The sequence below is a fragment of the Rhinolophus hipposideros genome (genome assembly GCF_964194185.1).
Source record: "Rhinolophus hipposideros genome assembly, chromosome: 17".
Classification (NCBI taxonomy): domain Eukaryota; kingdom Metazoa; phylum Chordata; class Mammalia; order Chiroptera; family Rhinolophidae; genus Rhinolophus; species Rhinolophus hipposideros.
The window spans coordinates 37816368-37833205 of NC_138063.1; the positions used below are offsets into that span (position 1 = coordinate 37816368).

The following is a 16838-nucleotide window of genomic DNA, read 5'->3' on the forward strand; positions in this document are numbered from 1 at the left end:
TATAGCTGCTTTCTTCCACTTTCATATCCTGCCTGCATTGCTACAGACAATCCTACTGGAAATTTCTGTCCCTAATCCAAAGAAAAGTGAGGCAAGTAGCTGGTTATTGTGCAGGGCTAAAAGTGTGGCAGGTAGATAAGTAATACCATCTCAAATCTAACAAGTAATACTTAACGAGAAAAACTACCACCAGTAGGTGAAGGGTTAATCCCTGGTCAATTTTAAGCCTCTCTGCTGAGAATACTAATAACACTATGAGTTGGTGCCAATTAGGGTGGCCCTTCCCTTGATGGGAATAGCCATTCCTTAGGAACTGGACTGTCAACACATTCTACCAGGGGAGTGATCAGCCAGCTAAAAGAAAGGGAAAGGGTCTGAGAAACTGTGGTAACCAAGTTTGGCTGGCACTTTGTAAAATGGTGACAGGAACTGCCAAGGTCATGGAGTGAATGCTAATGAGCCCAGCGAGACTTGCAAAGAGTGGACCTAAAAAAAGTTCCCCTCAAGGACCTGCAGTCCTAGGGAGCACTATGCTTTGTGGGTTCTCATTCATGAGGAGGAGCCTAAACACTGCAGCATTGTTCCTTGGGTACATAGACCTCAGGATCACTTCTGCCTCAATGTTCTTAGGGTCAGAGCAATTACATTTAGCACATCTCCTAGAAAGTCAGTTTACACATTTTTTAAAAAACGTTTTGCACCTCTTTTAAAACCTCATTCTAACATCTGAATGATAAACAGCTTTAAGAATCAGCATGAAATGATTTAAGTGTTCTTTGTGGATTCACATAAATCCCCCCTTTCCCTCTCATCAGAATTTATTCTGACTTTCAGGGGACATATTATAAGGAGGCTGAAATCAATCATTGCTGTGCAACCACATTCTTAAGGATGTAAATTTAATCTGTGTTATCTGAGAATGCTTGAAACAGTAATAAAGTGCTCCTCTGGAATTCACACTCAAACCTTTAATTCTTCTTTCTAATGAGAGCTTTTCAACCCATTCCCAAGTCTCAAGTAACCAGATGAGACAAGAAAACAAAAAATTGTAACTGTGATGTGAACGTATAACAGCTTTTGTTCTTCTCTCTTCTGTATGTCTTCCTTGCCACACTTCATTCTGAAAACAACTGTGATCTGAAATGAGATGTCAGGTGGAGAGGCAGGGCAGGGATGGGGAGACTGCAATATGAAGATGTGAGTTCTCCCCGCTCTAATTGTTGGTCTGAGCATTGACAGATATTCATTGTATTATTAAAAAAGAATGAATTAACTGCTATAAAATAAGAGGGCCATATATGTGCCGGTGACGACAGAGTGTCATAAGCTAAGGATTATGATTATTCCAATTTTAAGCATCTGAGGTCCATTTAAAGAAAAACAATTGAGACAGCAATGCGGGCAGCTAATTCTCACATCTGCCAGAGTTCACCAAACTCCTCAGTCGGGAGGAGTGCCTTCATGGACACGCCACCTGTGCAGTCGCAAAGGACCCCATGCCTAGAAGGACCCCACATTTTGTGTTAAGTCCTGTTGTTGCAATCTTAAAATTCTTCATTTTTGAACAAGGAATCCTGCCTTCATTTTGCACTGGACTCCATAAATGAGATAGTCAGTCCTGCCCCTAGCTTTCTAGATACTAAATTTACCTACACTTCCCAATAATTTTGTCCCCACCCAACCTCTGTTCTTTTTCAATTTGTTCCTTTTTACCCAACAATTGTTATAAGTACTCTTATTTCCTATTTTTCCTTGTTTCTTATTATCCAAATCAGTGCTGCACACAGACTACAAATGGATCTTCACTTATCTATGGTGCTTAAAACGCTGCTTCTCAGATCAAAAACTTCAAATGAAAGCTACCAGATATTTTGCCACTCAAAAACGACTGCACTGCAGCCATTCAATTCATCTCAACTGCTGGATAATGCAAATCTATGTTCTCATAGTTACCTAATTTCAACTACAACACATATCCAAACCAGACAAATTCTCAGCAATTCTTTGAGGTGGGAAGAACTCTGGTAAAGAGTTGGGGAAATCCTCATTTTCAAAGATTGCCAGCTAAAGAAACATAACGTAAGCAAATGTTTTGTGTTCCTGAAGTGCCCTACGTCTACAGTGATCAGGTAGCGAAAAGTTATGTCAAGTTCAAATATAACTTAGCGATTGCCACATGGTGCAGAATCTTTCCACCCCTAGACTCCAAAAACCCAATCAGACAAGTGGCCGTAATCTGACTCCCGGCGAGCTGGGAGCTGCAGGCAGGCAATGAGAGCTGCACTCTGGCCAGGGAAGGCATGAGTGACAGACCCGCAGCAAGGCGGTGGGGGTAAGTCCTTCTTTGCCTTAGGAAACAATGCTCAGGGCCAAAAAAAATGAAACTCTGACTCTTATTACAGATATTTGTGCCTTTTTCTGCAGAATCTAGAAGAAAACTATAGGGCAGGTAGGTGGTTCTTTAGATCTGGGTACTGGGCATATTCATAGGAGAGGCACAGAAAAGGTAGAATAAGGATGCTTTGTAGCAAAATCCTCCACATATTTGAGACCTGTGAAAAACACAGGAAAATGACCCTGTGGAGGGAAATCTAGCTGCAGTATTTTTCATCAGAAAAATTACTTACTCAGGGGCTCAGCTATCCAGAAGTAAATCAGGCTGGGTGTTCAGCTAGAAAGAAATGTGTCCTGTTTGGTACAATGCAGGCACATCAACAAACCCCCCTTTGTTCTGGGGCAAAAGAAGCAAAACAAATGGTGTTGATCCATTTCCATCGAGTGTGAACATGTAAGGGAACATTGAGGATAATAGCAGGGAGCTAAGAGAGCCGCTGGGGTGAGCATTTGTAAGGCCAAAGGTATGTAAATGGTGCTGGGAAACTTTGGGGTTTGCAGCCCACTAAGGCTGGTCACTGCCCTGGAGTAAAACCAGATTTTGCGGATTTTCAAAAAAAAAAAAAAACAAAAAAAAAGCTACAAGCACTCTTAAAGAGTATATTTATCTGTTTGAGTTTTTGTGGGGTATTTGTTTTGTTTTGTTTTTTTTTAATTTCTCTGGCTGATGCACATTTGAAGCTGAAAGAGCAACTGGGCTTCTTAAATTAGGTCTCTGGAGAGGTAGACAGATGCATGAGAAAATAAACAGGGAGCCAAAACTCACGGAACCGGGAAAAGTGAGGGGAGAAGGGGTGTAGCATGGAGGCGGCCTTTTCCCAGGGCCCGCCTACCCCGGTGATCTCCTGAGATGCTGAAAAGGGACCTGTGCTTCCTGCCCAACCAGCTTCCTTTTTCCCACTAAATCCAGACACAGACGACCAGCACCTGTGATAGCTCCTTGCCCTTTGCCATCCCGGCTACAGCCGTGGGCTGCTGGTGAGTTCAGAAGCCACTCTCATAACTTCTTTTTCAATTTGTGAGTTCTTTGAGTTTCTTTTCCTTGGGGATATTGTTAATGTCTCTCCCAGGGCACCCTCCCTGCCCCATTCCAAGTGCTGTTTTTGTCTCTTTATTTTCTCTTCCTCTAGGGAATGTGATGTCATTGTTCTCCCAGCTGGGGTTTTTCATAATTACATGAGGAGTTCATTTGGGCACCAGACAGTTGGGGCAGGGCTGGTTGTTCCCCTTCTGGAGCCACCTGGGCTTGGGCAGAAAATGGGTTTCTCTTTCCAACTCTGAAGCAAAGCCCCATATCAAACCCAAGGCTGAGTTGAGATCTTAAAGGTCAAGGGAGAATTCCCCTAGCCCTTTTTGGCACAGCGTTTCCCATTGCCCATGCAGAGCCCAGTCTCCTGGCAACAGAGAATGAAGGGGGGAGGGGGCTCACTCTCAGTAATATATCAAGGAAGGCTGCAATCACTCTAATCTGTTAAAATACTTGGCTTTCTTGCCTAACTTTTATAGTCCCCTGCGATTAGCGTCTCTGCTAAATGCTCTCCACACTCCTTTACTCTTGCTGCTCTTCACAGGCAAAGGGGAAGGGCAAATGTCTTGAATAAGGTGGTAAGTGGGGTAATTGCCCACTCCAAAGAGAATCCTAGTCATTTCTTTCCAGAATGAGAAGTTGGCGTTCATATCCTCAAACCCCATCTCTTCTCAGCTCCAAAGATCTTCAGTCAGTAAGAGGAAATTAGGTTAGAGAAAGAAACGGTCTTAGCCCTCAAAGGCTGCCTTTCTGCTCCCCATCCTCCTTTACCCCCTTCCCTCCACTGGGACACACACAGGTATCCCAGACTCCCTCAGGTAGAGGCATGTGGTCTTCTAGGGCCAAGAAGAAGTAAGAGAAGACCATCAAGAAGACACTAGAGAAAACACGCTTTCCATGGAGGCTCCTGCTTGGGGCACCAGTGTTCCTTGCCACACCCCGTTGACACACTTGCCTTCCTCAGATCTGCCTCACACGCTGTCATCTGCATGTGGCTGCCCATGAAAGGCAGGCAGGGTGCCTGCGCTGCTGATTGCATACATTGGCCTCTAGGATACTTTTCGGAGTTTATCTGAGGGGTAAGGTCAGGTGTTGAGAGAGGGACAGGCATGAGGAGTGACTGTCCCCTAACACTGCAAAAGCGCTGCGGAGGCCAGGATGCAGCTTTCCCAGGCTGCTGGACCTACTGGGACAACAGCGGACTTGCGGTCAGAGGGAGAGTCCCAGGTGTTTGTCCATCTGGCTGCTGTCTGGCTGCTCCCCCTTCCTTTGAGAGGCTCTCCTCTAGAGCCTGAGGGTGAGGCTTCCCAGCCCCGCATGGCGCATAATGTCCCTGGGACTCCTCCCCGCTGGCTGGACAGAGGAAGGGGTGTCCCTGTCCCAGTTCAGGCCCTACCTGGTCCCACCGCCCCTGCCAGTCACCATGAGCTCCACTCCCCACAACGAATTTACCTTCTGGAAAGACAGACTTCCAGCATTCCTGGCTTCCTAACAGGCCTTACTTTGATCTAGAGTTTCTCCTGGGGAAGAGGGGATGGAGAATCGGAGATCCATTTTCAAAATGCCATTTTGAGCAATAAAAATAAAAAACCGAGGAAGACCTCCCTGCTTTGTTGCTTTATGTTCAAAATGTAAATGGCATATAAAAAGTACTTTGAAACTTAAAAAGTTGCTCTGAGCGAATTAACTGCAAGGTCAATATATTTTATTTGCAATTCTTTAAGGAACTTGATTTAGGCATTTTCAGACAATTCAGATAACTTGGATCTTTGAATATTAAATCAAAGGAGACTAGAATAATAATCTATTGACTATTAATTAAGGAGACAATTAATTAATTAATTAATTAATTAATTAGAGAGATTTTTCCAGAAGCATTCTTTCTTGGTATGCAAAGAACCTTTGGGGGCTCCTCCCCCAAAGTAGGGCAAGATTGCAGACCTGGTGTCTTTACCTGAATTCATAAACCCTGGATTGGTAGCTTCTGATGCTGTTTTGTTTGTTGGTTTTCTTTTCAGTAAGTGTGGACCGTTGTGTAGAAGAGAAAGCATCATGGTGGCTTTCAAAGGGGTTTGGACTCAAGCTTTCTGGAAGGCAGTCACAGCGGAATTTCTGGCTATGCTTATTTTTGTTCTCCTCAGCCTCGGATCCACCATCAACTGGGGTGGAACTGAAAAGCCCTTACCCGTTGACATGGTCCTCATCTCCCTTTGCTTTGGACTCAGCATTGCGACTATGGTACAGTGCTTCGGCCACATCAGTGGTGGCCACATCAACCCTGCTGTGACGGTGGCCATGGTGTGCACCAAGAAGATTAGCATCGCCAAGTCTGTCTTCTACATTGCAGCTCAGTGCCTGGGCGCCATCATCGGAGCGGGGATTCTCTACCTCGTCACACCTCCCAGTGTGGTGGGAGGCTTGGGGGTCACCACGGTAGCATCTTTAGTTCTTATGTTCAAACTAGGACTCCAGGTTGCTTGCAGGCTCTATTCAATGACACCTTGGTGGCCTGAGAGAGATATTCCTAAAATTGCTCATTTATTCCCAGGGAATTTCTGATGGTTCTTAATAAGAGTAAAAACTGATTCTGGCAACATCGAATATATCCGTAGGAAATCATTGTTTGCTATTGAGTGACTTGAATATTACTAAGTCCGGATGGCACAAAAATTATGTTGGTCTCTCTCTCTCTCTCTCTCTCTCTCTCTCTCTCTCTCTCTCTCTCTCTCTCTCTCTCTCTCTCTCTCCTCACATCCCCATCCAAGTAACTATATTTAGCATAAGACATTTTTTTAATTACAATTATTTGTTGGTTCACTACCAGAAGAAACAATTTGTTTCTTGTCATGTGCATGAGATATGAAATGATCTACATCAAGGGTCACAATTGAAAAAGTCAATTGGCATTTGACCCTAGTTTAGTGCTAAGCTGATTAGGAATATCATTTGTTAGTTCAGCACCAGGGTTGATGAAAAAAATCACACATGGTTTAAATTTTAACTGAAATACATATTAATTAATTTAAATGTAATTAATAGATTTAATCATTGCCTTATAAAATTACAAGACTCTCAAGAAACTCTTTTTTAAGTTAAGTGCAGCAGTGGCACATTTTGCTTCCTTTGTAGAAAAGGACATTCAGCACAAATTCCCACTTTGTCCCTGTAAGAGTAATTAATTATCTATGATGGTCTAAAATGAGTAGAAATGTATTCCTTCTTTTTGGGGGGAGGAGAGGGCAGTGTCTCAAATGTGGGTGAGACAGAAAAACTCAACCATCAGTTTTCACAGGGATAAAATATGCTTTTCACAATGACATGTTATCATAGAAAGTGTGCTCTTGCTTCAACTCAAGTGGAATATTCTTCTCTTTCTAGGTTCATGGAAATCTTACTGCTGGTCATGGTCTCCTGGTGGAGTTGATAATCACATTTCAGTTGGTGTTTACTATTTTTGCCAGCTGTGATTCCAAACGAACTGATGTCACTGGTTCAATAGCTTTAGCAATTGGATTTTCTGTTGCAATTGGACATTTATTTGCAGTAAGTTTCCAAGTTCATTTAAATAATTGATCCATTTCATTTATCCTCACCCTAGAGCTGGACTGAAAATGTGTTTTACAACTGTAGTTCTTTAATATCCAGCCACGTCTGTCCATTTTAGGTTATTATTTTACTAACTTTGTGATGAGAGTGTTGATCTGACTGCTAACATCTTGACAATTCCTCAATTCCTTGATTAGTTACCCTTGTAAATGGTAGCACATTGCAATGAATGATATCTGTCAGTAGCCTATTTCAGTAATGTCTGAAGTTGTTTTCTTTTTCCCTATAGATCAATTACACTGGTGCCAGCATGAACCCCGCCCGATCCTTTGGACCTGCAGTTATCATGGGAAATTGGGAAAATCACTGGGTGACTATCATGTTGAGGACAATTACCTGTAGAGCTCTCTTTTTTTTTTTCATTATTTTACTAACTTTTTTCTTCCTTCCTCTCAACCTTGAACCCCAACTTTATTACATCTTTCATAAAGACTAGGGAGAGACTAGCACAGATCTACTGCAAAACATTTCACCTTATATCTGTTCTGGTCTTCAGTAATAGTCTTTTTCTTTTTTTGAAGCACTGCTCTGGGCACTGTATCTGACAGACTGCAGCAGAATATTTCTTACAAGAAGGTTGCCTATGTGGAACAAGTTAAAATCAGGATAGTCTAGTGAATATGCTTTTTAAATAATTGAAAGTAAAGACTTTTGGGCAATAACAGAAAATATGCTTGCAAAAAAGAAGATGAGGGGGGAAAAAAGAAATGCTTAAAAGCACTGCCCATAGCAACAATATTTACCTTTTTTGTTTACAAAAGCAGGAACCCAATTAATAGTATGCACGTTGGAAGCATTTGAACTGCAGATGGTGAAGAATAAATGGGACAAATATTTACTCTAGTATCACCATAACCATAGTAGGGGAAAAAATAACTTTCAGAAAAGGCATACTTTTCAGTCTCGTGCCTAACCCACTTATTAATGTGGTGGCAATGCTTTTGGAGAGAAAACATACCCATTTTTAAATATCACAACCAACTGTATTTTAATTGTTTCTTACCGAAAAAAAAGGAATTTAAATCCCTTACATGAATAATGTGGCAGTTTTGAAGGGCACTCACATACTAACTTACAATAATCAATAAAAATATGAGACATAAATGGGTCTAACTTTTATTGTCATTTGTATGTTCTGAATGCTATTTTACAACTTTTAATTTATGAATATAACAGAATATGTCATTTGTGTTTTAATCTCATGCGTACAGTTGTTATTGACCTAGTCACACCCGCTTAACTGTGGTGTACTTTGCAAATAAGAAGAAATTGCACCACTGCAATGGGCTTTCAGTTCTAAGAAAAGGGTATCAAGTTTTTACAAATAATCTACATCATTAAACAACAGCCTTTGAATCAGTTGTTCAAAAGCAAGATTTTGGACCTAGACAGGCAAAGACTCAGTCAACAATACTATCTACGAAATTGGTCATTTTGCTACTGTTATTTCCAAATTTGTGTCTCAAAAAATTTGCCACATTAACAGGAATGTAAAGTCTTAATTGGCAATATATAGATCTTATGCTAAAAGCACAACTTTTAGTTCAACTTATTAAATTCAAACTATTTTTATAATTAAAATGTAGAAAAATGACAACTTTAAATTTAATTTATGAGGACTTTAAAATTTGAATGAAAATATATTTTTATTAATTATGAGTTAGTTGTGGTAAACTAGTTATAATTTAAAGAGTAAGAAAATGCTTAGCCTGTTGATTGAATCAGAGTTTTCTCCTTCTTGTTATTTTATAACAAACTTAATCCTACTGAAAATGAATGTCCACTTTGTAGCAGTGGTATGTGAAATTTAGAACTAAGTTAAAGTTTATTGCAAATATGATAGGTAGACTAGAAATAAAACCAAAATATTAATGACGTTATTTTAGTTTTCTTCTTTGTACTTTTCTGTGTTTTCTTTTCTGTCTTTTCTGTGTTTTCAGCAATAAAAATTCTTTAGCTTTATAAATTTTAAAAGTTATTTTAAAGTATGACTTTGTTTTGGAATAGCAACTCAAAATTGTTTATTTTTGAGAACATGGAGCTAGATGTCTTGTTCATGGGTGTTCTGAGAAAGTGCCATGATCACTTAGCAGTCTCTAGTCTCCCTTGTGGGATTTGCAGCTTGTGGACTAGAACACAACTAAGGAGATCTTACCAAAAAAACAAAGAGTAAAGACATTCAGTGGAGGGCTGCTCTGAAAGAGCATGGAGAATGTAAACTCTCATGTGGTTTGTAGCCACTCTACCATTGGTTTTCCTGTTAAGCATATGTGTTCAGCTTCATCTTAAAGTTCGAGTTTTCTTTAGATTTTGCAATGAGGATGCTAAGTGACATTAATTACAAGAGAGTGTGTTAAGCAGAAGCATTCACCACATTTTTTTTTCAAATGAGAGAAGGTAGCATAGTGGAAAACAGTACATAGTTCAAAAGAGAGGTTTGAATGCAGCCAGACCTGAAATCCTAGCTTGATCACTTGCTAAGCATGAAATATTAAGCAAGCTTCTTACCCTTTCAGCGTGCCAGTTTTCTTACCTATAAAATGGATATAATAATATCTACCTCAAAGGTTATTGTTAGAATTAAATGAGTTAATATGAGAAAAGGTCTAAGTACAGCTGGCTCAGAAACAGTGCTCAATAAACAGCGTTTCTGTTGCCCAAGTGAATCTGTTGAATGAAAAGTAATATTCTACGGCCTACCTATGCTCTAAAGCAAATATTGAAGTTTATCCCAAATTCAAAATTTAATTTATTAGACACATAAGTGATAGGATAAAAAGCTTCCATTTATTGAATTAAAAATCTTATGGAATTTTGATGATCCTCAGCTAATCATCATCCATAAACTCAGTATAGGGTTTTTCACCGAGTCACTATCATGAGAATGATCGGGATAAAAGCACTCTGTAAGAAGAGTAACGAGCAAACCATGAGATTTTCAATAAATCACCAAATTTTAGAAAGGAAAAGCATGTAACATAAATGACTTATGGCCAGCCTAGTCACGTACATCTTTAACTTGTCTAGGAAACATGGAATGGAGCAGGTTACTATGAAATTGGAACTATTAAGAATTTTACAAGCATTATTTCAATTTAATCCTGAGAGCCCATGAGGTATGTATTACTATAATCCCCACTTTACAGATGAGGAAATTAAGGTTTAAGAAGTAAGTAACTGATGCAAACACTCACAAAATTGCTAAGTGGTGGAGCTGGGATTCCATTTCTCATGCTGTACTGAATAACTAAAGCTTCAAATGATAAAATCTGTACGACGATCATAATTATGCAGAAAAGTAATGTAAAATAGCAATATTAAGAAAGTAGAATAAGTACTCTCCAGAATTTTTTTTTTTCTATTTTAGTTGAAGAATTCTTAGTGTCTGCTTAATTTGCAGTACCACCAAAGAGGAGCTATCTTTACTTTAAGGATTATCAGAAAATGGGGGGAAAACTAATTATTAAAAGCAGGGAAAGAGAAAACAGTCTTTTCTTGTTTTCTGTTCAAATGTTGTTTAATAATATGTGAATCTCTGATATGGATTTGATGTATTTTCCTATACTCTTTCCAATATTTATGACCCATACATGACCCTCTCTTAATTTAAACCAGCTAAATTCTATATTCATGAGTTGTTCAAAGGAATAGTTTTTTTCTACTTAAACTCTATAACTCTTCCATCTTTCCCCCAGATATATTGGGTTGGACCGATAATAGGAGCTGTTCTGGCCGGTGGACTTTATGAATATGTCTTCTGTCCAGATGTTGAACTCAAACGTCGTTTTAAAGAAGCCTTCAGCAAAGCAGCCCAGCAAACAAAGGGGAGCTACATGGAGGTAGAGGACAACAGAAGTCAGGTAGAGACCGACGACTTGATTCTAAAACCTGGGGTGGTGCACGTGATTGACATTGACCGAGGTGAGGAGAAGAAGGGGAAGGACCCATCTGGAGAGGTGTTGTCTTCAGTATGACTAGAAGATAGCACTGAAAGCAGACAAGAATCCTTAGAACTATCCTCAGATTTCCTTCCACCCATTAAGGAAACAGATTTGTTATAAATTAGACATGTGCAGGTTTGATGTTTCATGTCCTATTACTCAGTCTAGATAATAAATATTTCATTATTTACCAAGGAGGAATGGAAGAAACCTATCGTGAATTCAAAATCTAAACAAACAATCATTTTAAAGTCTCCCCGAAGCAAATATGTATCTAATTAATCTAGTTGCCACTTATTAATCATCAATTTAAAATGTATATCAAAATCTGGTTAAGTCTTGCCTGAAAGAAAATATAGACAAACCTATTATTCCTCCTCTACCATGAAATTGGTAACACTAATCCTCGTTTGAGTATTTATTACATTAAATCAGGTTTATCAATGGCAGAGTACAGTATGTCACAGAGTTGCGCACATCCAAGAGAGGAAATATAACAAGCTCTTTTATGGGTGATCCCTTATTTATAAACTACCTCGGCAAAAGAATATTAAGAGTCATCGCTAATGAATTATTTCCACTTATATTTCAAACACCCAACTTTTAACCTGAACTCTAATTCATAATATTCCTTCCTCCTTTTCAATGCCCAACGTAATGAGGAACTAAAACGCAGAAATTTGTAGAATGTCCAAAAATCCTGTATATTTATTAGCTCCCCCTAATAAGACATCCAAATCACAAGGGACACCTATTGAGATTCAAAACAAACAGGTTCATAAAATCTTATGGGGGTGGGGCAAAATTACCATGATACAAAAATCATAAGGAAAAAGGAAATCTGAATTCCGGTTTCAAATAGTTGATCTGTTTTCAGTGCACATCCTCAAATACACCACAGGAGATTAACAATCTAAGCTTTTAACCACTTTGCTTATTTTTTAAAATTAATTGGCAAACTGGGGGTTTTCTTTGTTTGTAACTTTGGCTATCTACATTTAAACACTAGCTGAGACATATTTTTGATAACAAGAACATAACTAGGTGAGTCCTGACTTTTTTGTTGATAATTAAGCTCTGTTCATTCTCGAAGGTGTAAACTGGTCCTGCCCATCCCAATTTCTGATGCTGTCTCACTCCTCATGAAATTAGTTGATTATCTTCACTGTGCATGTGATGATACTTTAATGAATTAAAATGAAATAGAGACAAGGAACGACATGGTTGCAAAATAAAAAAATAAGGACATCAAAACATTCTGTATTCAAAGCTAACTAGATGACCAATCTTTCATTTGTAGAATATTGTACATAACCCAACACATTTTTTAAATATTTTCATTACTAACTCATTTTATTTGTCAAAATAGTATATTCTTTCCTGCACTCTTTTGCCTTATGTCAGTAGACTGGTGTCTGGAAACCCCAGTTTCTATCATCTTAACTTACTAGTCTAGCTTTTGTCTTAGATAAAAAGCTACAAATGTTAATTTCACTGAACAAAAGCTAGTAGTAAAGCTAAAACCTATCACTGAAAAGAGTGACTTGTAAATAGCTTATAATCAAGGGCTTTCTTCCCTCACACATAGTTCTAACTGTGCACCACTTTTTAGTATTAATGCACTTGTGTGTCTGTGGCAGTGAGATAATGGACCACTATTAAACCTGATTCTCTTCGGTGCTAGAAAAGTGATGTCCGAGGTTCCCAGAGAGTCATCATACCAGTGTGGCTCCAGAGAGTGTCACTGGCAAGTCTTTACAGCAGGTAGTGAAATCCCAGGCTCCTTTCTCAAGGGTGTGGCCAACCACAGCCTCTGCCAGAGATGCGCGTTGCTTCCTGTTTGGGTCAGTATCTGTAGGAACTAGGATGCTATTCTAAAGATGGTTTATGCCCATCGTTTCAAACGTTTGCACAATATACCACTAAAGACTAAACACTGGCGGTGGTGCGGCTCAAAAGATAATGCCACCTTCAGTGAGTATGTCAGTTCAAAAATCAGTTAGGTTAATAAGGAAAAGTTAAGCAGATTTTCCCAATATGCGTCCAACTTACTGACTCAAAATCATGATTATTTAGCCATACATTTTACTTTATAAATCGCTTTTCCACTCACTCTCAGTTAGAGCATTCAGTATATGCTAAAGGGAGGGGGGAGGGTAATGATGTTTTCATACTTTGTTTTCCAGCAGCTAACAGAGTGCGTGGCACATAGTAGGTATTCAAAACAAGAGTTAGTTAATAAAAAAAACACATACATTTCATTTGGGATTTAAGAATATGAACAATTTTCTTTTAGTCTTTATTTTGCTCAATGTTTAACAAAAGTATGATTTCCAAGACTACTAAGGGAAGTTAATACCAACATAAAAACCATAAAATATATTTTTGCATTCTACTATTTTAGAGGCATGCAGTGAGTGAAAGCTTTATCACTTCTTTTTCCTGCATATGAGACAACATATTTTGTATTTCACTCAAGGCTCTGCCAGTAAAAAGTAATGAAATTGTACCTTTCTAATGACATCTATGCAGCAGGGGTCTATTGCCTTGTGGATGGCACCAAATTATCCAAGTGTATTAGGAGACTAGGGCTTTTTCCTTTAATCCCTTCTTATTAATGAAGTGCCTCGTGCTGCTCCCAGGAGAGTGCCACTGACAGATATACAGAAAAGAGATCAGAGAGGAAACACGGGAAGGACATAAATGAATTATGCCCAGCCAGGAAATGATGCCAACCATCTCTTCCCTAAGGAAAAGTACAACAAGCACCCCAAAATTGTAAGGTGGTCCTTACCCTGAGCATGTATATAGTTTGTCAAAAGTGTTCAAAGGGTAAGAGTCATTTTTTAAGTTTTCAGGGATTTTTTAATAACTTGGGGCCCACAATTTGAATGCATGTTTTCACCATTGAAGATTACCTAAACTTTTACCTAGGCAGGAACTATTTTTCTGGCATCTAAGAAGTTGCCAAAATTTAAGATTCTTACATTTCATTTCTGCCATTCAATGCTTTTTTATAAATTCTTACACATTCTATTGTCTGACCCTTTTCCTAATGCAGTTGATAGGTGCTAGCTAGAGCTGCCCCTCAGTCTTGAAGATTTTACAAGATCAAAAATATTTGAAAAACATAGATGAAGGAATTATGCTATCTGATTAATTATTAGAGGTCTGATTCCAAATGACACAGAATATTCTTCTTAGGCCATGAAACCAGAAAACTCACTTACTGGTTTAAACTCCAAAATGAACAGGAAAATTCCAAAATCGAGTAGCGAATTCAAATGCTAAAATTAATTCTGACAAGGCCCTTTGCTGAAATATGTTGACATGATCCCCACATGTCGTGCATATTTGACAGAGAATTTGCCTTTGTGATAACTGAACATGACATTGGGAGCTCAATAAACCACCTTACCAAACAATGTAAAGCCAATACAAATTATCATAAACACAAGAGAATATGCAAATTCAGAATATTTTATACTTGACTGTAATTTTGTCTTTCATAATATGTTTCTGGCACCAAAATTATTAGGAAGCAGTGGTTATAATCTGGAAAATATAACAAAACTCACTTTCTTTACCACAAATTTTATGTGTGTTCATTGGTATTGTAGTACTTTACCAATAGTACTTTCACCCCAAAACAGCAATAACTTGAAACCCATAATTTTCTGAAATACGTGGAAGACATTTAATTCAGAGCTCAAAAACTGTGGATGTTAACTTTCACAAAGGACTATAGCTTATAAAATACATATCAAATACATGTTATATAACATGGGCAATGAACGTTAAATTTAAGAGCAGTTATAGTGTTACCTATGCATGTTAAAAATCCAGGAGCTAAAAAGTATCCCTAATTTATATAACCCATTGGAATGAATTTCTGAATTCTCTTCAGGAGTAATTAAATAAGCAGGCAACGTATGAAAATATATACACAATTGTTTATCACTTTTATGACCCAAATCACAATGAAATTGTAATTCATGATAAACTGGTGAGAATAAACTGAACATATGGTTATATTCACAATTATTCATTAACTGAAATATTCTTCCAACATTAGAACTAATGTTAAGGAGATTGAAACTGTAATGTTTAATATTTGGAATAATCTATTAAAGTATTAGCCTTGATTTCCATAAATTAGGTTGTATCTCATAGTACTAAGCTTGTGCAAATAAACTTTTTAATGTTTTAAAAGGTAAGCATTGTGTTTGATGATGTCTGAAAACCCATTCATAGTTTTTGCAAGTCACAGCTTAGGAGCATCTGTTAGACTGACCAGAAGATTTAGACATGTGATTATAGCCAACACCAAATGAAATCTTGGTGGAATCCATATAACAAAATGTATTTTTTGGGAGTCTGCCGAGAGAGTACACACTGTGGTGAGCCCTGATATAGACAGTGAAAATGGGGTTTTCATGGGCTTAATTTTTTAAATGTCTACATCTATGTAAAATAGGCCATTGAATATCAGCTATTATTACAGTGAATCTAAAAGAGAAAACCTAAACAACTCTGACTCAAATGAGGTCGGTATTGCCAAATACATAATTATCTTCAGGGCATTTGGCAGATTCTGCCTGCCTAAGCAGATGGATAAAATAGGTACAATGAGTACTGGTTTATGCGCTTGGGTTCTTGGTTTGAGAGGCTCCCCAATCGGGGAGGTTATAGATTCTCAGGGAAGGATTGAGGACAATCATTTATGCAGTGTACAGCCCATCAGATGAGTAGTGAATTATGCCTTAGGAGCCAAGTGGATATGAACCTCTTTTACAGTATTTGTCACATTGTAGTGAAATCATTTGTGTAGGTCTCTCTTGCCTACTAGGTTCTAAACTCCTTAAGGGCTAAGACTTTGCTGTATTTATTCTGTATGCCCCTCTCCCACCAGCATGGAGCACTAAGCTTGACATTTCACTCAATAAATGCTTGTTGCATGAATGAATAAAAAACTTAAGGAATATCTTACAATCAGTAGAAAAGGCCACAAAAATGCTATACCTCACTCAATCTAGTTGGTTTTTGCTGTTATATAGGTGTGTGCTAAATATTTGAATTCTTATAGTTCTAGTCAGGAGACTGAAATTAGCTTAAACACTAAAGAAAAAGAAAAGGAAATATGCACAGAAAGAATGAAACACTAAGTGGATTTCTAAAATTTATACCTAATGTGTAGGCAACAAGACATGTTTTCATTGCTATATTTATACAATGGCCAGATGTTAGATGAAATTTAGCTCAATGAGTATTTCAGCAAGAAAAGTGTTTTAACAAGCATGGGAAGCTAGAGATATAAATGTCAGCCTGATTTTAGATAATTATCCTGCTTGGAAAATGTCCAAAACATATGCCAACTGAATTAATTCTTACTATTTTTTAGTTTTCCCATCTCTTCACTCCTGAGGCTTAAGGAGACATTGAGGACCCTAAAAAGCTGAGTTGAGTTCTGCTACCTCAACATGTCCAGAAGTCTCTGAGAAACAATGACATTGATGTTTGCAACCTTTGTGCATAGTACAGTGATAGTATGTGGCTAATGCTCAATAAATGCAGGATGGATGGATCAATGAGTGGATGGATGCATGGGTGGATGGATGGATGGATGGATGGATGGATGAAACACTCCAATCTGGAGGTATTAAGTTTATCTGTGAACAGATAAAAATCATAGCCTATATTCCTTCTTTCCTTATGAAAGCATTGGCCAAGGAGGAGGAATGCATAGATTACAATAATTATCAACAATGAGTATATATATTTGTAACATATATATATATATATATATATATATATATATATATATATAGGACTTTATAATTTATAAATATTATTTTCAATCACTTACTCTT

General features: G+C 38.1%; 1 protein-coding gene across 7 annotated transcripts; it reads left to right on the forward strand.

The window, feature by feature from the left end:
• Positions 1-2219: 2219 nt before the first annotated feature.
• AQP4 (aquaporin 4) lies at positions 2220-16616 on the forward strand. 7 transcript variants are annotated; one of them, XM_081078321.1, is made up of 6 exons: positions 2242-2332; positions 5440-5854; positions 6800-6964; positions 7257-7337; positions 10723-10887; positions 16370-16616. In XM_081078321.1, exons 1-6 carry the CDS (start codon positions 2301-2303, stop codon positions 16397-16399), a joined length of 888 nt encoding a protein of 295 aa, XP_080934447.1. In that variant the 5' UTR covers positions 2242-2300; the 3' UTR covers positions 16400-16616. The 7 variants fall into 7 exon arrangements, with proteins under 7 accessions (XP_080934448.1, XP_080934447.1, XP_080934442.1 ...); XM_081078318.1 differs by lacking the exon at positions 16370-16616 and adding an exon at positions 3305-3372 and having other exon boundaries at positions 2267-2332; positions 10723-15185; XM_081078322.1 differs by lacking the exon at positions 16370-16616 and having other exon boundaries at positions 2220-2332; positions 5563-5854; positions 10723-15185.
• Positions 16617-16838: the final 222 nt, after the last annotated feature.

Excerpts from the sequence above, each read along its gene's own strand:
- AQP4 (XM_081078316.1), top strand. The coding sequence starts at position 2,301 with ATGAGTGACAGACCCGCAGCAAGGCGGTGGGG. Across the intron at positions 5,855-6,799 it reads GAGGCTTGGGGGTCACCACG|GTTCATGGAAATCTTACTGC; the intron begins GTAGCATCTTTA and ends TTCTCTTTCTAG. Across the intron at positions 7,338-10,722 it reads GAAATTGGGAAAATCACTGG|ATATATTGGGTTGGACCGAT; the intron begins GTGACTATCATG and ends TCTTTCCCCCAG.